The sequence below is a fragment of the Onychomys torridus genome, chromosome 4 (assembly GCF_903995425.1).
Source record: "Onychomys torridus chromosome 4, mOncTor1.1, whole genome shotgun sequence".
NCBI classification, from domain to species: Eukaryota; Metazoa; Chordata; class Mammalia; order Rodentia; family Cricetidae; genus Onychomys; species Onychomys torridus.
Genome location: NC_050446.1, coordinates 95,645,253 through 95,668,639, shown reverse-complemented (window position 1 = coordinate 95,668,639; position 23,387 = coordinate 95,645,253). Strand labels below are relative to the sequence as shown.

General features: G+C 53.2%; 2 protein-coding genes across 7 annotated transcripts in view; one reads left to right on the top strand and one right to left on the bottom strand.

Moving 5' to 3' along the window:
- Positions 1–300: 300 nt before the first annotated feature.
- Positions 301–20,774, bottom strand: Map1a (microtubule associated protein 1A). Of its 3 annotated transcripts, none has more exons than XM_036183481.1 (7): positions 20,508–20,774; positions 19,524–19,625; positions 11,237–11,319; positions 10,888–11,028; positions 2,526–10,647; positions 1,975–2,195; positions 301–1,784 (listed from the first exon to the last, which is right to left on the bottom strand). In XM_036183481.1, exons 1-7 carry the CDS (start codon positions 20,743–20,745, stop codon positions 1,629–1,631), a joined length of 9,063 nt encoding a protein of 3,020 aa, XP_036039374.1. In that variant the 5' UTR covers positions 20,746–20,774; the 3' UTR covers positions 301–1,628. The 3 variants fall into 3 exon arrangements, with proteins under 3 accessions (XP_036039374.1, XP_036039375.1, XP_036039376.1); XM_036183482.1 differs by having other exon boundaries at positions 1,975–2,192; XM_036183483.1 differs by lacking the exons at positions 19,524–19,625; positions 20,508–20,774 and adding an exon at positions 14,395–14,465.
- Positions 20,053–23,387, top strand: part of Tp53bp1 (tumor protein p53 binding protein 1) — a 91,408-nt gene continuing 88,073 nt past the window's right edge. For all 4 annotated transcript variants that reach the window (XM_036183486.1, XM_036183487.1, XM_036183488.1 and 1 more), the window contains exon 1: positions 20,053–20,168. The gene's annotated coding sequence lies outside the window, so the exon portion shown is untranslated. The remainder of the gene's footprint in view (positions 20,169–23,387) is intronic.

Sequence of the window (23,387 nt, the reverse complement as noted above, 5' to 3'; positions counted from 1 at the left end):
TGTTTTTGAGACAAGGGCTGACTCATTATGTAGCTCAAGCTACCCTCAAACTCCTGATTCTCCTACCACTACCCTGAATGTTAAGATCACTGGCATATGCTATCACACTCTGCTTCTTTGAAGAAACAATGCTGGTTCCCACATCTCTTCCTCCTTTTACCAGTGCTGTGTTCTCTGGCTCCCCTGGGTCCTGCAATGGGTTTGAATAATCAAGAGTCTTCCAAGATAAATGATAATGCTAACTGAAGCCGAGATGGAAACCAGGACAACTAAGTAATGTATGCAGTCTGGAAAAGCCTGAGCAGCACTACACCGTCTGCAGTGAACTTGATTTATTGTTAGACTTGAAGGTGGCTCTGTTACAGCAGCTGGGAACTGTAGCAGGGAAGTGTAGGGAGGAGCAGAGCACAGCAGAGGGGAGAAGGGAGCCAGGGAGAACATGGGGTGGGCTCCTTTTGATTTCCCATTGGCTTGGCGAAGAAAGCAAACCTCAGGGACTACCAGCATCTGGGTTTCTCAGTCCAGCAGGGTCTAGCAGGGCTGCTCACTGGCTTGCCTGGGGCGAGGTCCTGTCCTGTGGAATGCTCAGCCTATCTTTACTTCACTCTGGAGAAGTTCAACTATATATAGCGCTGCTTCCTCTCTTTTCTCCCTTCCTCTCCCATTTTCCCCAAGTTCTCTAGACCAGCCTCCACCTCCCAGAACCTCTGCCCAAGAGTGTGGGTTTAGAGAGGCAGCCAGCGTTCCCATTTCAGCTGCAGGATGGTAGAGGATTGGAATGTTGGGGGAAGTCACACATGGCGTCAGGCAGTGGCTTATTTTTAACCCTTAACACACCAGGCCTAGCAGATGACCACATGCAGAGAAGCCAAGCAGGGGATGAGAAGGGATCAGGACTGTTGGAATGGGGTGGGCGAAGACTAAATGATCAGGGAGCTTGGAGGGGTTGGGGTTGGGGCTCTCCTTGCCCTTTGTGCTGCCCAGGTGGCCTGGTCTGGGCACAGCCCTAGGTCGGAAATGGTATGAAGCTGGGGCTGGGAGATGAGATCCTTTTTCCTGTCCTTAGTTCTTGGTCTAAAGAGCTTCAAGTTTTGGATGGAGACATTCAGATAGTGGGGAAGCGAAAACAGTACAGCAGCCACCTGCCCCCAGGTCCTTGCTGGAACCCAGACCCTGGTGGCTAGGGCATGGGAGATGGAGGAAAGGGTGCAGCTCCGGGCACCTTACTAACAGTGGCCTTCCCTACATCATATAAATTATTGGCAATCCTTCCTGGCATGCCAAATAAATAATGAGGTTCGGGGACGGGGATGTTAATCTCCCTCCACAAGGATGGAGTGTGCTCTCTGAAACCCATCCTCCTCATCCAAGACCAATATTTGCCAGTGCTAGGAGAGGGTTCCAGGTGACCTTTTAGAATTTCATATCACCCCCCCCCCATTACCTTTGGTTTTGAGACCCCAGGAACAGATGACGGGAAGGACAGTACCTCCCACTTAGCCCAAGTCCTCACAACATGACCTTGCCCCCCACTGAGCTCCATTTCCCTCAACCCCAAAGGACTCAGCAGCAGCCATTCTCTAATGAACTAGAGGAGTGGATCCATGGGGAAGGGAGGGCGGGTCTGTTCAGAACTCGATCTTGCAGGCTGGAAAGGACTCGTCCTGCATCACCACGGTGCTGCTGCTAGCCAGGACCAGGACGTTCAGTTGCTGCTGTTGCTCATGCGTCTGCTGATACCACTCACGAGTCACCTCTGTGTCATGAGTAGGGATCAGAGTCACCTAAGAGGAAGAAAACACACCCGAGGTGAGAATGTGAAGGAAAGACAAATGAAGGGAAGTACTGCATGATGGTCCCATAAATGAGCCTGCTGCCAAAGGAAGGACCTTGTCCTTTGGTGAATGGGGCTGTCCTCCTGTTGCCTCTGACAGAGCTTTGGCCAGAACCCCTCCTTTGTCTCTTGCTACTCACCTGAAGGCTCTCCCCCCACTGGGCCTTGCCTTCCAGCAGGGCATCCAGCACAGCCCGGCTTGGCTCGCCATTGGCAGGGTCGTTCCCACTGACCACATAGTAGGATGCACGCACTCGGCGGAAGAAGTCCAGATCAGCAGTCTTACCACTGCAGTGATTTGGAATATAGGCAAGATCCACGTACACAGGAGGGCCAGAGCCACCCTTGGAGCCCAAGGCTGCTGTAGAGACAAGCAGAATGCATTGTTTAAATAAAAAAATTAAAAAAAAAAAAAAACCCAGCTGGTGGTGATGAACAGCCTTTAATCCCAGCACTCGGAGGCAGAGGCAGGCAGGCGGATCTCAGTGTGTCTCAGTATGTCCCAGGCCAGCCTGGTCTACAAAGTGAGTTCCAGGACAGCCAGGACTACACAGAGAAACCCTGTCTCAGCAAAACAAAAACAAAGAATATTTGGTCACCTCCCCATTTGCTTGAACAGCTAGAGCCTTTGGCTAGCCCATAACTGCTCCAACCCACCATATTCCCTTCCCCATTTTCCTGATATACTCACTGGATCCCGCCTTGAGTCCATTGACTAAGCCTTTGGACATGGGACTGTGTCCGTCCTTTTCTTCCGCTGGGGTGCCCTGACCTGGAGTGCTACGTGGTCGGGGTAGGGTCCGAGATGTTCGATCTACAGGCCCTTTACCAGGGGTAGGTGACCGTTTTCCCCGAATATCCAGACGCCGTGCAGGAGATGCTGGCTTGGCCCGGCTTGGGGCCCTGCGCCCAAGTCGTCCCTTCTCCTTTTCTCGGAGTCTCTCAACTCTCCCAGACTCTGAGCTGAGCCCCTCGGGGTCAGCCATGCAAACATCTGGTCGGGGAGGGGATGGGCGGGGGTCTGGCTGGGGAACTGGCGGTGGGTCGTGGCCAGGCCTGGGGTGGTGAGTTCCACTAACTCCCCCAGCTTTGTCCACAGGCAGGAAGTCCCCATCTTCATCTGAGTCGAGGGCTGCCTCTGCCGTGATGGACGGACACTCCTCAGTTTCTGGTGGGACATCAGAATCTGACTGTGAGGAGCCCGAGTCACTGGCTGATGTGGGGGGTGTCTCATCGGCCATAGGGCACGGGCCCCCTGTGGCCCCTGGCCTCCCTGCCCGGCGCCGCCCTCCTTTTCCTACCAGCCGAGCTTCTTCTGTTGAAAGGTCACTGTCATCTGTGGATGGGGGCAGAGGTGGGTTCAGGAATGAGGGAGAAAGCTCCCCGCAGTGGGGGCGGGGCTCTGTAGCACATCCCTGAGGTCCAGCCTCAACTTCAGGAGAAAGACTGCAGGGTGGGCCCCCGGAGCTCTTCCCAGCTCTTCCCAGCTGCTCAGATGAGAGCAGAGCGTCGGGCCGGGAGCCCCTCTCGGCTCCCCCCAGCCAGGACCCTCGCTCCCAAGCAGAGCAGGCCTCAGCCTCTTCTTTTTCTGCCTTGGCTGTGGCGAGCCCTGGGGGGTTGGAGCTGTGTTCTGCTAGGCCATTGGCTGCACGATCTCCAGAGGGGCTCTGGAAGGGGCTTGGCTTCTTGGCGAGTTCCCCTGAGCACTCCAGGCGGCAGGGCAGCGTACCATCATCCATGTCCCCAGGCAGGCTTGGAGCTGGAGTTGGAGCCAAGTCCAATGAGGATAAAGGTGCTGGGCTCAGGGGAGCGAGGTCCCAGAGGCTCTGGGCAGCTGGCTCCGTCCCTGGGCCCAATTCACCAGTGCCCTGTTCAACAGCCTCTAAGCCAGGAGGGAAGCGTTCAGCCACACTTGAAATGACAGGTGTGGTAGCCTCAGAAGAGGACCCTTCAGACAGGGCTGGTGAGGCAGGTCGTGGCAGATTGGAGAGGAGAGGGGCCCCTGGAGAACTGGGTGATGGGAGTTGGGGTAGTGAGGAATCCAGGCTGGGTGCCTTGGTCACTTCCAGGTACTCATCATGTCGGGTTCTGGTTGGAGTTCCTGGAACCAGAGCTAGTAGTGCTCGGTCTCCAGAGAAGGCAAGGGAGCCACAGGGTGCAGAATGGGGTTCAGCTGGAGAGGGCAGCTGAGGGGGAGCAGGTTGCAAGGAGGAGAAGCCGAAGGCTGAAGCAGGGAAGTCCAGACTTGGCCGGGTAGGTCCTAGGTGTGAGTCTGAGGAAGGGCTGGTATGTGCCTCAGTTTCAGGCCACATTGAGGGGTGGCCCACAGGCATGGGGTGACGGGGACTAGGTGACTGGGCCTCTTTCTCCGGCTGTTCCCGAGCCCCCTTCTCCAGGTCTGAGTCACTAGTATCATCCCAGTGACCTCGGCAGGGTTCTTTTGGGGACGGGGTCCTCCTGTTTGGGCTGCAGCTCACTGTGCTTCCATTAAGAGGGGGGCTTGGGTCTTTGCTCAGGGAGATCGGAGCACGGGGCGGCACTGCCGGCGGGCTGAGGCTGGGCTCCATGTTGGGCCCTGGCTCAGGCTCTTGCCTGGGAGGTACCCTGGGCCCTGCCAGAGCTGCGTAGCTGAAGGTCGAAGTGTCGGATTGGAGGCTTTTGGGCGAGACAGGAGAGGCAGACTCCTTCTCTGCACATGTGTTGCGGCCAGCAGCCTCCTCCTTGCTTGAGAGGCTTGGGGGCCAATCCCCAGATGCCCCCAATGGAGGCTCCCGAGTGGGGCAAGCAGGGCCCAGTCCAGTAAGCATCATCTGCTCATAGATGTCTGCATACTGAAAGCTTCTCTTGTCAGGATAGGGTGTGGGCTCTCTCTGCTCTGGCTCAGTCTGTTCAGTATCTCTGCCCGCATGGCCCTCACCAGCTTCTGGGACCTTTGAACTGCAGGGGCTGCAGTCGGGGGCTCCTGTTCCACCCTCTCCTTCCCGTCCCCCTTCAGCTTTTCGATAGTCCTTCCCCAGCGGGGAGTACGGTCCACCTTCCAACTCAGCTGCCCCCTCCTGCACTGCGGCCACCACACTGGCATACTCAGCTATGCCCCAGGAGAAGGGCACAGGAGTATGTGGTTCTGGGGCAGGTGTCGGGGGAGCTGGAGCTGGAGAGAGGGGTGCAGGAGGTAGGGGTCTATCTTTAGGTACCCATGGTGGGATCTCAGCTAGCCATGAAGGGGTGGTAGGTTCATTCCTCGTGGGTGGTACTGGCTTAGTGTCTGGGACAGGGCTTTCTTGTCCTGGGGCTGGAGGGACCCTCTGTCCAGTCATCTCAGGTGGGGAGGCTGGAGGGGAGATGATCTCAAAGGGAGAGCGAGTCAGCTTGTCATCTTCCTCTGGCGGCAGGCCAACTGGCGACTCTGCAAGCCAGCACTCCACCTCCAGCCCCTTCTGTGGCAGGGGCTCTTGGAAATCCTTGAAATCTGAGGCCCAGGGACTCCGGGGAGTGTGCTGCAGAGGGGTCACCTCTTGTTCATCTGCCCCCTCATCAAGAAAAGTGCTTTCACGTTCCTCACAGTACCGTGAACGGGCTCCTTGGCCATCTAGCTCATGGGGGAACCAGACCTTCCTCTCACAGCTTAGCTCCCTCCAGTACGCATCCTGCTGCAGGGACATGTCTCTGTCCCTCCAATACCTAACTTCTTGCTCAGGAGACTTGCCTTCCCAGGCTGGAACAGGCTCTTTCTGTTCTCCAACTGGCTCTCCTCGGGTTGGAGATGTTTCTCGCCACCCCTGCACCACATCCTGCTCCTTCCAGTATTTCTCTCCCTGCTCCCGGGCCTTGCCCTCCTGTACTGGGCTCTCTTCCAACCCCAGAGCCCTGGTCTTCTCCAGAGCATCTTCATCCTTCTCTTCCACAGCCTTGGCCTTCTCCGGAGCCTTTTGGTCAAGGATTGTCTCTTTGGATGTTGTGGTTTTATCTTCCAGGCAAGAGCTCCTTTGCCCCTGAGTTTTATCCTCCTCTTTTGGGGTCCCATCTTTCTGTTCAGCAGCCCTCATGTCTCGGTCCAGGGTGCCACCCTTCCTTCCTGGGGCCCAGTCTTTAAGTTCTAAGGCCAGGTCTGTCTCTGCTGGGGTCTCATCCTTCTCTTCTTTATTGGCCTTGCTTTTCTGCTCAGGGGTTCTGTCTGTCTGTGTTGGTTCAGGGGCACTGCTCTCTGGAGCCCTGTCTTTCTGTCCTAAGGGTCTATCTTTCTCTTCTGGGGTCTTGTCTTTTTGTTTTGAATCTCTGTGCTCTTGTTCTCTACCCTCTGGTTCCGTGGCCTGGGTCTGTGGCAGGGCTGTGCCCTTTTGTTCTGAGGGCTTGTCCTTCTCTGCTTGGACCTGGTCCTTCTGTTCTAAGTCTTTGTCTTGGGGTTCTGGAGCCTTGGCCAGCCCTATGGCTGCATCCTTTTGGTCCGAGTCTCTGCCCTTCTGTTCTGCCATCTTACCCAGCTGTCGTCCCCCAGGCTCGTCCTTCTTATCCAGAGCCTTGTCTGTCTGAAGCATGACCGAGTCCTGCTCGACACCGGCAACCTTCTCCTGCAGAACTCTGTCCCTCTCTTGTAGGATTTCACCCTTTAGCTTGAGTTCCTCTTCCTTCTGCTCAGCAGTTCTGTCTTTCAACCCTGAAGCTTTACCTTCCCACTCCATGGCAAGGTCCTCCATGGCGGGGCTTGACAAAGACCCGGGACTCTTGGTGAGGGAGCTGTCAGATGTCCTAAGGGCATCTGTCAGATGTTCATCAGTGCCTGGGACCTCCCCTGGTGAGTGTTTCCTGTCGCCTGACAGTGCCGAGTGAGAGGAAGGACTTCCAGGTAATTTCCCAACAGGGCTCTCATCTGTGACATCTGCCTCTCCAGCAGTCTCATCTCTGAGAAGAGACACTGTGGCTACGTGGGACTCTGGAATTGACACAGGAGCTAGGTGGCAAGAGGTGTCTTCAGCCTTCATCAGAGGCCCCTTTTCTTCCTTTCCTAGGCTTAGTTCTCCAAACTGGAGGGTGCCAAGGCTTTCTGGAGAGAGCTGCTTAGACGAGATATCCAGAGAAGTCTCCTTGCTAGGACTCTCTTCTGAGAAAGACAGTGACTGAGTGTCCTCTGGAGACACCATTGGCCAAAGGTCTTTGTGCAGAGGCTGCTCTTTCAGGCTGCAGGGAGACTTGGGAGTGGCATCTTGTTTGGCAGTGTCTGGGGAGACCACACTGAGGACAGACAGGGACTCTGCATCTTCAGGGGAAAGGCTTTGATTGGTAGACCAAAGTGCCTCATCTCCCTGAGGCTCACGGTGTTCTTTAAGCGATGTGCTCACCTCTCTAGGAAGGGCTTCTGCTCCTGGTGTTGAACCTGCCTCTCTAGTCTGAAACACTATTGCTTTGTCTTGTTCTGGCAACAGCGGAATGGTGCAGCCAGTCTGACCCCCGACAAGGCTGACAGGGGCATCCTGGGCTTGAGGGCTCCTGGGAAGAGATACTCTCCCCTCTTCCAGTATGCCCTCTTCAGGCCCTGGCTTGACCGACGGCTCTTCAGCATCCTCCTTGCCCACACCTGGAGCATGCTTTGTGTCTCCCCAGGAGTCTTCTTGGAAGTCTTGAGGCTCAGACTTCTCTTCCACTGGAGACTGATGAAAAGGTGTGTGGGCAGCGCTGGGTGGGCCAGACGGCGGAGGAGACGCCATCTTCACTGTGCTATCGTCTGGGCTGAGGCACCTTTCCTCCACTTCTCCGAGGGCTGGTTCCCCAGGATGGAGGGCATGTCCAGGGGCGCCGAACACGGCAGCATACTGACTGGAAAGTTTCTCGGATGTTGTTGCATTTGACTTCTCTTCCTTTTCCACAGCTTTCTCCCCAGGCAAGCCTCTCCCCACCGCCTCTCCTTTCTTCTCCGACTCCCCAGTCACAGAGAGGTCCTCGCAGGGTGGGGACTTGAAGCCCTTATCCTCTTCTAGTGAAGAGGTGGGGGAGATGGTACCAGCTGACGGCACGTAGTCCAAGCCCTGAGTGGCTTCAGTGCGGGAGGAGGGGATACTTGTGACTGTGTCAAGCAACAGAGAGCTCTTGCCGGTCTCCTCTGTCTGGGGAGCTGTGAGTGAAGCCACAGATTGGTCCTCAGCCACCGACGTGGCAAAGGAAGAGAGTTTGTCACACTCGGTGATTGATGTAGCTGAAGATACATGTTCCTCTTCGGCCAAAGGGGCAGCCACCATGTTGGGAGGGTAGGTGAGTTCAGGTTCAGGTGCCCCATAAGTTTTGCTCGGGGTGGCGGGAACAACGCTATCTGCGGCCTGGCTGGCTTCAAAGGGGCCAGGACCTTCAGGCCCAGAGAGGTCATAGGTACTTGTAGGAAATCTGGGTTGGGCTGAGCGTTCCTCTGGCTCATCATGGATCTCCTCATCTGAGATAGTCTGTTCTGTCTCTGAGTAGCCAGGAATTGTCTCGTCCTGAATGTAAGAGACGTGCTCAGTGGCTCCTGCAGGTGTGGCCAAGCTGCTTAGGAATGATGAGGTCTCCTTCTCAGGTGCCTTGCCCTGAAATCCCAGTTCCCGGCCCCCAAGAGTCTCTCTGCTCTTTGGGATTACCTTTAAAGCTTCCTGCATATGTTTTTGATAAAAACTCTCAGCTTTCGTCTCTTCCTCATCCTCATCTGAAGGGTGGCCCTCCTCCATTTCTTCTAACTCGGCCTTTTCTATCACGTCCTCCTTCAGCTCAGGCTCACTCTCCTCCCTGGCCTCAGCGCTCTCCGGGACCTTCTCAGATCCCCTCTGCTGCTTTTCCTCCCAGGTCTTTTTCTCTGTCTCAGCCCCTGCGTCTGGGCCCCTGTTCTTGGTCCCTTTGTCCTCAAGAAAGTCTGGGACAACCTCCTTCTCCTTTACCGCGTGCTCTTCTTGATCCCGCCCTGGGACAGAAGGATGTCTTTCCGGGATGGCTGGGCTGGGGTGTCCCTGCTCAGCAGCACCTACCTGAAGTGGTTTCTCGCCTATTCCTGCGTCCCTTTGTTCAGCCAGTAAACCTCTCTCCTCACACTTCAACTCCTCAAAGTCCTGTGTGAGGTCCTCTGGTGAGGACAAGGCCAGCTCTCTGGGCCCACTGACAGTTGGGAGTGCTGCGGGCCCCCTCTGGGCTGGGGGTGTCCGGGGCTCAGAGGACAGCTCTTTCTCCCCCCGGACAGCCCGGCCTTTGTCCGTCTTGACTCTTCCAGGGGCCTTGGCTTTATAGAGGGTCTTGCGGACCTCAGGGGTGAAAGGCTTCAGGTCTGGTTTGGAGAATTTCTTGATTTCCGGTTTGGTATCTTTCCTCTTGTCGTCCTTCTTGGCATCCTTTTTCTCTTCCTTCCTCCCTTCCTCCTTCTTGAGCTCCTTCCTTTCCTTCTTGATCTCCTTCTTCTCCTTGTCCTTTTTCTCCTCCAGCTTTGATATCTTTTCTCTTAGGTGCTTCTTCCCCACTTTGTCTTTGATCAGCTTCCGCTTCTCGGCCTTCAGGGCTTCGCTCGACTCTGTCCTCACCCTCTCCGGCTTGGAGGGCTTTTCTGGGGGCTTCTCCGACGCGTCTTTTGCTTTCTTTTCTGTCTTAGCTAACTCCTTGGCCAGCTCTGAGCGGGCCTCCTTGGCTCCCTCTTCTAGCACTTCCTCGCGTTTGGCCAGCTTGCTCACTGCTGTCTTGGGAGCAGCTTTGAGGCTCTCCTTGCTGTCAGCCCGATGTTTGATTTTGCTGGGTTTCAAGTTGGCAGGCACAGCCCCAGCAGCCAGGTCCTTCTGTGTGGCCACGGGATAGCGCAGGAAGTCCAGGTGCCGAAGCTTTTCCAAGCCCTCCAAGATCTTGTTCTGGGGAGCATTTCCTGGGAAAAGCACACGGACAATCTTCTCAGTAGGGTTGGCTGGGAGCCAGACCACCAGAGCGGTGATGGAGGTCAGGTAGGGGACAGAGATCTCTGCCTCCTTCCCATTGGCCAGCACAATACCTGTCTTGGCTTTACTATTACCCGCCCACTTCTGCATGAGGAACTGCATCTCCTTACTGTCCTTGACAGGGTTGAGGACGTACATGTCCAGCCGGCCCACACCCATCTTGTGGAAGAGGGTCAGCGGCTCAATGGTATTGCTGACTACACGATACAGAGGCTCAGCGTGGATGCCTAGACGGTTTAGGTGCTGGAGAGTGAGACAGGCCTCCTCAATGCTGCGCTTGGCCTTCCGGGAGGCATCGGGCAGCCGAAGCTTATCAGGCACATTGAAGAACACCACTCCAAGCTCGGGTGAGATGAGGTTCTTCACCCAGTCGCTATAGCTGCTGGAGCCCTGGGACTGTTCCTCCTCCAGCTCCGCCACTTTGCGCTGCAGGAGTCCATTGATGCCTGGCAGATTGTCAGCCCCAATGTGTGTGAGCAGCACGGAGTCGATGCGGTCCAGGTGCCGCACCAGCTTCCAGAAGCAGGACTTGCGATCAGAACCGCCGTCCACCAGGATGTTAAAACCGTTGACAGCAAAGAGGGCAGAGTCTCCACGGCCACCAGGAAAGATGTAACAGCAAGGCTTGGAGAGCTTGAGGAAGCCTCCTGAGGTGGGGGGCTCAAGCAGGTCAAAGGGGGACGGCACATCCACAGTCTCAGAGACATACTCGGAGAACTCAGCCACACCATCCATGGTGGGTAACACAGGCTCAGGATTTAGCTGGAGGTGCAAGGTCTCCTGGGAACTGGACAGACCCAGGTGGCTCCAGTCACCCTCCCCTAAGCAGGAAACAGTGAGGAAAGCCTGGATCCCAGGGTCTCTATTGCTGAGCAATTGGGCAATCTAGAGGAATGGAGACAGAAGCCGATCAGGTCATCGGGGTTGTCTTAGTCTGATCCAGATTCAGCCCCCTAATCTTTGCCTGATTCTGAGGTAAATGCCTACCTCCCTGACAAGAATTCCTGTCAGGGTTCCTGATGGTCAAATAATACAAGACTTCCCTTCCTTGTCTTTCTCACCACAATTTAAATCCTGCCCCTTGTCCCCTTCTCTGATGCTCAGTATGGAAGCATCAGGACTTACCTCAGGACTGTGAAGGACCCGGGCAAAGTTTTGGTAGGAGTAGGTACCACTCTGTAGGATAAGGTCTCCCTCAGGCTCTAGAGTTTGCCCACTCAAGATTAGGAGTTTGTGAGCTGATGGATTACTAAGAAGATGGTGAACCTGAAATGGGCAGACAAACTGGTCACAGATTTGGGAGACCCAGGGGAAGGCACTGAAAACCCCGGTCCCCACTTCAGTAATATATGGACATGTTTCTTACTGGGATGCCCTGGAGTGGGGCTGAGGATTATGTCAGCCGGGATAGCAGACGAGATTGTAGTGGCCTCGAAAAGAGCAGGTTGTAGCAAGGCATCGGCCCTGGCCTTACCTCCGAGCTGATGCTGTCTGCACTGGGGTTGACTAGGATGATGGTCTCTAGGATCTCACTCTGGTGGCAGAGGGTCCTCTGGCCTGAGGGAGAGACGTAGGCATTTGTATTGAAATTAGTAGGCATTAACTTAAAATGGGAAGTACTGTAAGGGGCAGGTCAGGAAAAAACAAACGATCAGAAAATGGAGTATAGAGGAAACTGAGTCCTGGTTAGACTTAAACCCAGCCATCCAGGATACCACTAAGTCAGGTCCCGGAACTGCCTCCTCTAGCCCCTCCTTTCAGGATTTCTTCCTCCCCTCCCCCACACTAACTGACTTCTCTCTATCCTCCATGTGCCACACCCTCTGCTGCCCAGGCCCTGCCCCTTTGCCCCAGACTGCCCTGTTGACAAGAAGCTTTTGTCCCCTCTGGGGCACTAAGTTCCTGGTGCTGCCTAGGGAATGGGGGGGAGGGGCAGGGAAGTTCAGCTGGAGGGAGGGCTCCTGGGATGACAGTCTTGTACGGAGCTTTCTCTACCTTTGCCCTTGGCCAGTAGAGGACACGGCAGCTTCCATCTCTACAGATTTCCCCATCCTTTCCACACCCAGGGACCCTCCAAGGACAGAAGTCCTGTTCCAGAAGATTTGGGAGACATGTGTCCACTTGGTTCTTGGAGCTTTATAATTCAAGGACAGAGAGTTCTAACTTGCAATTCTGTTTTCTGACCCTGGCAAACCTTCAGTCAGACCCATGCATACCATTCCAAAGTGTTTCACACTCCCTCTCCTATCTCACCTTCACGTTCCCAGGCTGCAGAGCCGCCTAGCACACTGCCCCACTTATCCCTAGTGAACATTTCTTGTCTCATCCTATAGCTATTGGAAGTAAGTGGTTGGGTTGATTCAAAAACAAGAAACAGGGCCAGTGGTGCTTTCTGCCAAGCCTGACACCTGAGTTTGATCCCAAGGACTGAGGTGGGGAGAGAACCAACTCCTGCAAGCTGTCCTTTGATCTACCTATACATGCATGCATGCACACACACCCCAAAAAATAAAAACAACAGCAAGCTGGGCATGGTGGTGTACACCTTTAATCCTTTAATCGGAAGGCAAAGGTGGGTGGATTTCTGTGAATTTTAGGCCAGCTAAGTTCCAGGACATCAAGAGCTACACAGAGAATTCTGTTCCAAAACACCAAACCAACAAAAACACCACCACCACCAACAACAACAACAACAACAAAGAAGTTGCGAGTCGATGTTCAGGATGAGGAACGATGAAGTCCCCAGATCTTTCCCTGTACTGTTCCTTCAGCCTCATACAAAACACCAAGCAGTGAAAGTAAAGGAAGTTCTAGGTGAGACAGATTACAGAAGGATGCAACCTTGCAGGCTCACTGGCTGGCCCTCCTCCACTTCATCCCACTGGCAGCCACCGCTGGAGGATACTGGGGAGGGGATCATAGTCTGTTCCCTGAGCCCTCTGTGACTCCAACTCCCTTTTCTGTCCAGGTTGGGACGAGGGGGACTGAGGCCAAGGCTTTTGTTAGGAGGAAGAGCCTGGTGCCAAGGATCAGGCAGACATAGGCAGCAGAGGACTGCAGTGTGTTGGAGACTCAAAGCCTGTACCAGCATGTTAGGCCCAAGAGGAGTTCAAGGGTCCTCTTCTATGAACTTGGGAATCGAAGAATACATTAAGGTCACTTTGAGGATGAGCACCACCTCAGAGGCAGGCAGGGGCGGGACTTAAGTGGCTAGGGATGTCAACATCATTGGCCAGTCTTAAGTAGTTCAGATTTAGGAAAGCTAGGACTCCCCCAAAACAAACAAGGTCACACTTTCAATTCAGGTGGAACAGAAAGAGATTTCCTCTCCAGCTATGCTCTCCACTCCAGCAGCTTCATGGTCCCCAGTGTATCCTCACAAGACCTCTGATCCCACTTCCTGTCCTGACACAAGCCCCCAGCTTTAGCCCTGGGAGCAAGTCCATTATGTCCCAAATCCATCCTCGGGCCGAGGGGACAGCCTTGTTTCTCTTTTCTGCTCCCCAGCTCTTCCGTTGAAGGGAATGGCCTTGTTTTTCCTTTATCTTTGTAGAGGACTATCTTAAGAGGCTGGGGCACTTCCCGTGACCACTGCTAGGGTTGGGGGTGGGCTTCGGGTATGAAGCTGAGTGGGCAGGAGGGCAGGTGTCTCCGCAGTGAGGCAGAAGGGGGTTGGTTGCTCAGGCAGCTGCAGTTTGCCGCAGTGTGTGAGTGTGTGTGAGTGTGCGCGCTGAGCTCAGCCTCCAGCTCCGCCCCCACCCCCACCCCCGCATGACAAGTCATTTTCTTGGCTGCCTCTGCATGGGGGGTGGGGGTGGGGATGGGGTGCATACAGAGAGGGAGAAGAAACTGGCTTCTCTATTGAAGAGCCCCCATCTTGGGAAGGAAAGCACAGATGAGGTGAGGGTGGGGCCCAGGCGGGGAACCCATGGGGTTGACAGGACCCGGAATGCAGGGCAGCTGCAGAAGAACCAGTGCCCTCGAGGCTGAGCTGCCTCAGAGAGGCCACAAAGGGGGCTTAAAGCCCCAAGCTCAAACTGACCACAGGGAATAGGGTGAAGGGAGCCAAAAACAAACCAGTTAGCTTGTGAGCAGGCACATGCCACGTCTTAGTGACCCATTCCTTCCTTCTCTTCCAGAGTGTTACCCACCTTCCCTTACTTGGCAAAAACTCACCTACTTGCCCTACTCATCCCAGAATAGGAGCAGCTGACCAGTGTAGTAGCTGATAACCCAAGGACCCTCCCAGAAGATACATTCCATAACATCCCCCTTCCTCTCAGAGTCGTCTGTTTCTCCTCAAAGACATAACCCCCAAATTCTTTCTATGCCCTGGCTGCCAAGCAAAGCCTGTGGCACCACCCTCTGTTGCTGCCTCTCAGCTGATGGTCCCCACCCCCACCTAGTACAGAGGTGGACCGTCCCAGTCTCTGTGGTTCCACTGGCTCTGGATCCAGGCTGAACCCCAGTCAGTAATGTTCACCTCCTCTCTCCATCTCAGGCAGCCTTCCCACCAGGCTAGCCTAGGTCCAGATGCACCAGATTTACAAGGTATCAGCTGCTCCCCATCCCCAGTCCCTAGCACAGCACCCCCATCCCTCTGCCATGCCCTGTCTTCTGTTAGGCTCTTACCCAGGGATGTAGGAGGCAGCCCCTCATGGAGGCATGGGCTCGGCTCCGGCCTTAGCCGGGTGGCTTCAGGGAAGAGTCTGCGGCACTAGGGGTGGGAGTGAGGGGGGGCTGCTTGCCGGGGAGGGCGGTGCCAGGGCGGGGAAGAGGGGCTGGTCTGTGACGAGGTACTGGAGACTTAACTGTTTCTTGGCCTGCACAGTGTCAGCATCCTGGTGTTTCTGCTTGGCTACGGGGAAGGGGAGGAATCTAAGGGGTTGTTTAGCAGTTCAAAGGGCCAGATCCATCTCTCCGGCAGCTCTGGGTACCTCCTCCCCAAATCCTGTTTAGTTAATAAATACCCTCTCAGCATCAACCAAAGGACCAAAGCCTCATGCACTGAGGCACAGAGCCGGCTATAGGAGAGAAGGGCCCTCCCCCTTCCTCTTAGAAACCATCTGCTGCCTCTCCCCTCAGACGGACCCAGAAAGTGACCTTCAGTCACTGCAAGAACAGGAGACAGAGGCTGGGGGGCCGTGAGTGGAAGGGAGCGGTGTGGCGGGGGTGAGTGATGTGGTAAGCTGGTCCCTGTCCTGACCACATCAATAAAAAACTGGGGAGGACAAAAATGCATCTCATTTTTGATCAGAGGATAGTGTGAAATTCTGGAGCAGACATAGTCCCCAATCCACTGGGGTGGGGCACAGGGACCCTGGGAGCTGCATGCAGGCCCGTGCTAATGCAGCCTGGCTGCAAGCGCCCACACAAGCTTCTGTGTCCTGGCTGTCAGGAGGCAGTCTCTGAAGGGTAAGGGAGGCTTCTGCCTTTCAGGGAAGGACTTAGGATCATCGCCCGGAGCCCTGGCTCAGGCAAAGCTTTCTTGCTATAGACCATTCTAATATAAACTACTGTTTCAGTTAGAAATGATCTGTAGGGTGTTTGGGTCTGGACTTCTCCTTGTTGCTTTGCTGTGTCTGTCTGTCTGTCTTGATCTTGAACCTTCTTATGTTGACCTTGTGCCCTTATCTCAGCCTCTGCCTCGGACTCAGCTAAGTGCTCCAGGATTCAAAGGAAAGATCTGGAGAGCTGGAGGCAACACTCATTTGGCCCTGTGATGTTCCTGCTCTTACATCCCCGGCCTTTCCTCATTACCCCTCCCTGGGTGTGGTCATCTTCTTCCACTCACTCACTGGCCAGCCCCAGCCCCACCCTTGCTCCGGGCTGCCAAGGACTGCTTTTGAAGGTCAGAGAAGCCAAAATAGTCTCTGCTCTCAGCAACCCCCAACCCCCTTAAACTAGAGCCAGAGGAGAAGAGTAGCTGAGTCACCAGTACTGGGGGGAGGGGGAAGAAACGGGGGGGGGGGGGGACAGAAGGAGAAGAACCCTTGCTCAGATCCAGGATGCAAAGCAGCAACATGGCCATATCCCCATTTGGATAGGAGAGGCCATCTGTACAGACACACACTGTGTAAACCAGGCTCAGTCCTGAGGTCCTGGAGTAGTACCATCCCCTTCTGTAACTTCGTCACTCTCATTTCATCCTGCCTCCAACCTCCTGTCTCCTCTCTGCTTTTTAGGGCTCTCTCTGTGTTGGGGGACATTTTAGTAGACATTGGGCTTGAGAACAAATTTCCCAACTGAAAGCAGAATCCACCCTTGCTCTAAGCCCCACACACCCCTGCACCTTGTACATGGTCACAGTTGGTTCTCTTTCTCGACCCATCTCTATGCAGCCGACCCATCTCTATGCAGCCAGGCGCTAGTGAGTGACCCCTTGACCCTTCATTCACCTCTCCTGCAGAGAAATGTTGTGAAAGGCTTGAGCAGCCCCGGATCACACCTAATGCCACTTTCTGAACCACACCGCTAAACAAGTCAGTTAGTCTCAGAGTTTGCTTTCTGGACTGCAATGGGTATATTAGCACCATCCTTCCGCCACACTGTGAGGACTGACTTCATCTGAAGGAGTTCTCTTCCTCCCTCGAATCCTAACCTTGCAATTCACAGACATGACTGGATATTTCTCTTTGTGGAAGATTTCAAAATGAGCACCCTAAACCAGAATCCCAGACCAGACTAGTATTGGGGTAAACTCAGTAAACTGGGGTAAGTCTCAGGCAAACCCCAAACTGGAGATGCTTACAGAATGAGGCTTGACTTCTACTCTTCTCTCTCTGCCTTCCCACCACTTCAGATAACTGTGTCAACCTCTAAATCAGGGTCCTCTGAGCCCATGAATGGAAAGAATCAGGCAGAAAGTGTTCTCAGCCTTCCCCTCTCCACCCCTCGCACCTCTTTCCAGCTCCAGATCTGGGGTCTCAGGTAGCCCAGACTGGTCATAGACTTGCTATGTAGTCAAGGATGATCCTCTGCCTCTACCTCCCCAGTGTTAGGATTATAGGATTGTACCACCACACCAGGCTAGCCTATGCTTCTTCAAGTCTTAGAATATCAATCCCCCCATTTTTCCCCCAAGACAGGGTTTCTCTGTGTAGTTTTGGTGCCTGTCCTGGATCTTGCTCTGTAGACCAGGCTGGCCTCGAACTCACAGAGATCTGCCTGGCTCTGTCTCCCTAGTGCTGGGATTAAAGGCATGTGCCACCACCACCCAGCCAATTCTCCCTTTCTTATAGGAGTTCAACAGTAGACATATTAACACTCAGCAGAGATGTGTCAGTGTGTTGGCCCACCATTCCCTACCCCATTCCCTGTGGGTCTGGGGCCTTCTGTATGTTAGATGGGCACTCTACTGCTGAGCTGCATGTTAGATGGGCACTCTACTGCTGAGCTGCATGTTAGGTGGGCACTCTACTGCTGAGCTGCATGTTAGGTGGGCACTCTACTGCTGAGCTGCACCCCAGGCCTTAAGCTAAGTTTTCAATATCCTAGGTTTTCCTAAGTGTTAAAAATGCTTAGAAGCTTAAGAGATTTTTAGGGGAAGGATTAGAAGCTATAAAGGAAGGCCCCCAAATCTCTGCTGAAGAGCACATGGTATGAGAACTCCCTTTAAAGCTCTTTACCAGACTTGACCTCTAGAAGGAGCTGGGCCACGGACTATCAGGGTTTCTTTTTTTCTGTATGTGTGTGGGGGTGGAACTGTAAAAAAAGAGAGGGCGGGCCCTAATGGTAAGGGCACTCATCCCGTCACTTAAGAGATATTTTGTTCCTTCATTATTTGGGCCTAGAGTGTGAAGAAATGGCGGCCCCCTAAGGAGCGGGCCAAAAAGGTCAAGCCATGAGGCATTCATTTAGTGTGGTGTCTCCTTGAGCTCCCCCCAGCTCCTGGGTACATTAGCCTAGGCAATCAGAGGAGGTGAAGGAGGAGGCTATATCTGCAGCTGCTTTGGGCAGGCAGTGTGCAGGGACAGCTGAAAGAGGAGCCAGCAGGGGAGGGGCTATGGCTGCCTTAAGCTCTGCGGGTTGTTATTATTTTTTTCTTTTTCTCCCCCCCCTCCCAGGGAATTCTCCACTGTTCTCCAGGGACAGAGGCCACCATGAAAATGTCTAAACCTAAAACAAAATGTATGCTAAAAGTCAGCCTTACTTTTGGGTGATGGCCCCAAGCCTCCTGAGGACATCATAGCAAAATTCTGAAGAGTTCAGTAGGCGTCTCTATACCGACGCTTGTTTCCAAGAAGTGCCCAAGAACGCATCTCCCTGCAAACCACTTCCCAGGCATTCCCTTTGTCTTAGTCTGAAGAATAGCTAAGGATTCTGTCTTAAGTTCCAGTCATTTTTTACATTACTCAAAGTCTTTGTGGCCAAAAGGACAGGACAAGGCTAGAGCATTTGGTGTGAATTCCTACTAGGAAACAACCCCAAACGTCAGTAATGAGTTTAATCCCCTGCCATCCCTTTATTCAGTCTTGCTTCCAGGAGCTTTGAGTGGTGATAGTGTCTTTGGTCCCTGGGAATAGTGGAGGATGTCATGACATGGGTAATTCTCAACAGAAGGGACTCTCACAAGAGTGAGTGGCTAGTTTGAGAGGAAGCCAGTCCATCAGGAAGATTCCAGCCTTACACTTTTTTTTTAAAGTTGCTGCACATATTCTGAGTATAGTGGAGCTTTACTCATGTTAGCCTGGTTTTCTCCAACTTTTCAGCAGCTCATGAAAAATTATCAATGAGGAAATGACCAAAGATCTGCCAGACTGGAGGAGCAGAAAGAGGTGACTTTCTACTGTACTAGACTGTTGAGAATTATTGACATATGAATTCTGTTATTTGATGGCAATGACTATGAGTCTAATGGAATTCACATTCTATAAAACTCCACAGAAGCAGGTCTGGTGATGCATGTCTACAGTCCTAGCACTCAGGAGGTGGAGACAGGAGGATAACGGGTTTGATAGCATCCTAGACTATATATCAAGTCAAGGTCACCTTGGACTACAAAGTGAGACCCTGTTTTTTAAAAAAGAAAGTATCATGGATTGGTGTGTCAACATTTACAATAATCGAACCAGATGTCCAACACCTTTATCAAGGGTGTAGGACGTCCTGTCCTCGGTAGGCATCTGTCATAGAATGCTAATTCCTAAAATCTTATCTCACACTTCTAGACTATTTCTCCCACTCAGCAGAAATGATCCCAGAACCAAGCCTCAAGAAATCCAAAGACTTTGTCCCAGCCTTGATCTGACGGTGCTGATCTGCTCAGCCTTTGAGAGCAGCATTCTGCTCTGCTCTGCAGAGCTGCTGGCTAAGTGAAGAGGAAACAGAAATGCTTCCTGAAGGGTGGGCAGTGAGAAACAAGGGTCTGGGATGTTGAGTGAGGCACTCTGGAGTGTGTATAACGGGGAACGGGAGGCTGGGGGAAGTGGAAAGAGAAACACCAAAGAAAAGCCTGGGGTTTTGCCTGAAAGTGATTTGAGCATTTCCTAGCAGCTCTGTCACCTGCTGTGTACAAACAATGCTCTTCTTGGAAAAATTATGTTCTGTCATCATGTCGTGTGTTTGAAGAGTGTACTGGGAATGTCTGGATAGCTGTGGAGCCATTAAAAAACAAAAACAAAAACAAAAACAAAAAAACCAAAAAAAACCTCCCTTCTCCCCTGCCCAAACTCCCACAAGGCCAGTTCTGCCCTGGATACTGGACCTCTCCTCTTCCAGCCCACACCCAAAGGACTGAGACCAATGACCCTAGTCCTAACCTTTGACCTCTGAGGAGAAGTGAGCTAGATGCCGGGTAATGAAGAGTCTCAACTGTTGGTTCAAGTCAAAGGATGATAAGTCAATGTTCCAGGAGAGGATCCCTGTGAAAGAAAAAAGAGAGAGGGTTCAAGGCAAAGTCATCTGGTCGGGCTGCAGAGAGCTCTGTCAAGCTCCTGGAAGAGGAGAGGCGAGGAAGGTAGCACCTCCAAGGAGGGCAGCTAGTACCTCTAGGTAACTCGCAACTGCTTTTTCCCCTTTGTGGAAGCCGGAGGGCAAAGAGCAGAGTTTAGACCGAATTTGGTAATAAATGAGCTTGCAGTTTTTGTTTTATTTTGCAAGGTTATCCAGTTGTGGTAGAAGCGACACCCAAGGGTCTATTCCCATACACTGTTGGTTTTCATAATGATTCCTCTAGCTAAATTAGATTCTAGATTCTCTTTCTATGCCCCCCTCCCTTACCTCCACCCCTCCGAGGAGGCTCGCTTCCACCCGCAGGTGGCTCCGCAGCACTGCGCCACAGGCACAGCTGAGGGAGGTGAGCTGAGGAGCCACGAAGGTCACTCTCTCAACTTGGCTGCCAGCATTCAGAGGTTTGTGATGTGTACCCTGCGTTCTGAAAGCTCCCCTAAAGAAGAAACTGCAAGGTAGGGACATGGGCTTTTCAGGGTCTGGCGAGGACTTTCCGATGTCTGGTCGAGACACTGCGGGAAAGGGGTGTGACCAGAGGGACTCCAGGGTCTGCCCGGAGCTCCTCCTGCTCCGGGAGACTGCGGAACGGCACGGGGGTTTTCGGGAAGAATGGGCAAGCGAGATGTTGGCAGCTCGAGAGGACACAGATGCATGGAAGACATGCAGGTGACAGGGGCACAGGTCTCGAGAAGTGCACATAGAAATGGAGCTACAGAAGTGTGCACTGGGAGATGAATGCAGATGGCGGAAAGGCACGGATGGAGTGCTGCGGGACAGCCAGGACAGCGGCTCACCTTGTTCAAGGTGGGCCCGCACGGCCCTCAGCTGACTTTCTGTTCCGATATCGCCGATCACGATGAGCAAGGAGTATTTCCGCAGATCCCAGCGCGCAGCGGCCGCCGCGGCACCGGCCTCGCACAGAGGCTCCGCGGGGTTCTGAGCCGGCGGTGCGCGGGGACTCGGGAGCCCCAGCTCCGGAGTTGTCTCCATGGCAACGCTGCCAGGCCGCGCAGTCCGGGCCTCGGTCGCCATGGAAACTCCCGCGGAGTGCTAGGCTAGCTGCGTCCGCGGCGGGGAGAGTGCGCGCGGTTCTTAAAGGCCGGAGGCAGGAGCAGCTCATTGGCCATGGCCTGTCTGGGGGCGGAGCCAAAGCGCCGCATGGGCGGGGCCGGGATGCAGTAGCTGTGGCTCTGCGCACCGCTCCGTGATGGAGTGGCAGCTGCAGTCATCCACCAGCAGTTTTACAGACCCAAGTTTTCCCCTCCGACTTGAGCTAGGGTAGGGGCTCTGCAGGACCCAGCAGAGGGCGGAGTCCACGGCCTCCGCGCCGGAACAGCATCTAGTTAAAATGGGTCTGTGATGAGCACTGTGTGGCAGTTCTGCAGCCTAGCCCGAACCGTGGGGAGCCATCTTGCCCCTGGCTCGGAGTTTCTGTAGTGGTCTCTAGCTGGGTGTTATCGTTGTCTGGATTTTTTTTTTTCTTTTCCGTTTTTTTTCTCTCCCCCCCGCCTTTGTTACCTGCTAGAGTCCAGGTCCCTAACCTGGGTTTCCCTGTCCTTGCCCCGAGCTCTGGGCGTGGTCAGGCGGGTTGCGGCATTATTGAAGGGGACAGGATGACCTTCCTGCCCCGAGTCCCTAGTGAGTTGTTATTCCAAGGATAGTGGTTGGCTAGTCTCCATCTCTGCTGAGTGCAGTGAGCTCAGACAGCAGCGCAGAGGTTTTGCGTAAAACCCAGGAAAGAACTTCCCAACTACTAGTGATGTGACACAGTGGATAACCTTAGGAGGGGGGGGCAGTTACTGTACAGAACTGAATTAATGTTCTCTCTCTTTCCCTCTCCCTCTCTCCCTCTCTCACTCCCCTCTCCTTGCCACCACCCCGATTTCTCAAAGTGTCTCCACTACTACAACATCTCTTATCCTGATTATTTCTGTTGTATGTATCAGACAGAAGACCTGTCTCTAGGCTCCAGCAATACTTGCTTTTTCTTCCATTTACCTTGCACTTTGGAGATGGCATAAGAAAAGAGGGGTTGGGGAGATGGTTCCGTTGGCAGAGTATTACCCTTGCGAGCAAGAGGACTGAGTTCAGATTCTCAGAACCCTAAAGAGCCAGGCACAGTGGTGTGCACTTGTAATCCCAGAGATGGTGAGGTGGGAGGGAGAGACTGGTGGGTCCCTGGAAGCTTGCTGGACAGCTAGCCTAGCCTACCTGGTGAAGTTCCAGGTCAATGGGAGACCCTGCTATATTAAACAAAGGAGTAGAGGGTGTCTGAGGAACAACACTCCAAGTTGTCCTAACACACTCACATGCGCACACATGAAATCCCACTCCCCACAAAGATAGAAAAGAGTAACGATAATGCCTGATGGAACAAAGGCTGCCACTGAGCCATGCTCTGATTGTTAAGTACCTCACAGAAAATCCCAGCCTTATCATGAAACATATTATAGCTAACCAGCCAGTCCATACTGTACATATTTTAGACATGGCTGTGAAAATCCTTTTTGTAGCAGTGACAGGAACAGTACTGTCAGGATATCAGGTGGTAGGGTGCCTCTTCACACAGGCCGCCAGTTGTAGATCTGAATCTGGAAAAGGGCATGGAAAAACGTGCAGTCCTTTTCTACTACAATCATAACGAGGAGCACATGAAGCAGGGAGCCAGAATGGATTGTGGGGAGAGGAAGGGAACAGTTTCCATAGCAACTGTAGAGATGAGGCTTTTAACTAGCAAAGGGTCTCTGTAGAAAGGACAGCGGCAGTTAAGTAGTCTGCTTCCAGTAAGTCTCACAGACATTAGACAATAGATGTAAATGGTACAGGAGGAATCGCACACAGATTAGATGGTAGGGGCAGAAATATAGGACTCTGATTCCAGACCCTGCTAGAATCAAGGCTTAGTAATTATGGCTGGAAATGCAGCCTGTGATGATGTGTTCTGGATAAGTAAGTAGTCAGTGAGTCCCTTTGCCAAAAGCAGACAATGTCATAGAAAGATTGGCTCCAGGTATCTCTTCATCATCCTCTTCTGGGTGATGTTTCCATTACTATCATTATAGCATCAGAAAATGTTTGAAAAGCTGGGTGTAGTGGTGGAGTGTGTCTGTTGATCCCAACACACAGGAAGACAAGGCAGGAGGATTGTTAGAGTCAAGGCCAGACTGGGCTACTTAGTGAGGCCCTGTCTCAAACAAGCAAAACTCCATCAGTTTTTCAAGACAGAGTTTCTCTGTGTAGTTTTGGTGCCTGTCCTGGATCTCGATGTGTAGACCAGGCTGGCCTTAAAATCTCAGAGATCCACTTGGCTCTGCCTCCCGAGTGAGTGCTGGGATTACAGGTGTGTGCCACCACCACCCAGGCAACAAGAATATATTTTAAATGTTAAATTATACATATAACAATTGCACCAAGTGCTCTGTAAAGAAAGCTGGAGTGTTTTTGCATGTATGCTCCAGATTTTTTTCTTTTTGAAATGGTCTTCCTATATAGCCCTGGCTTGAATGAACCCACTCTGTAGACCAGGCTGGCCTCAGACTCAGAGATTTACCTGTCTCTGCCTCCTGAGTGCTAGGATTAAAGGTGTGCTCCAAGATGTCTGGGCAGGGTTTTTTTTTTTTTTTTTTTTTTTTTTTTTTTTTTGTGTGTGTGTGTGTGTGTGTGTGTGTGTGTGT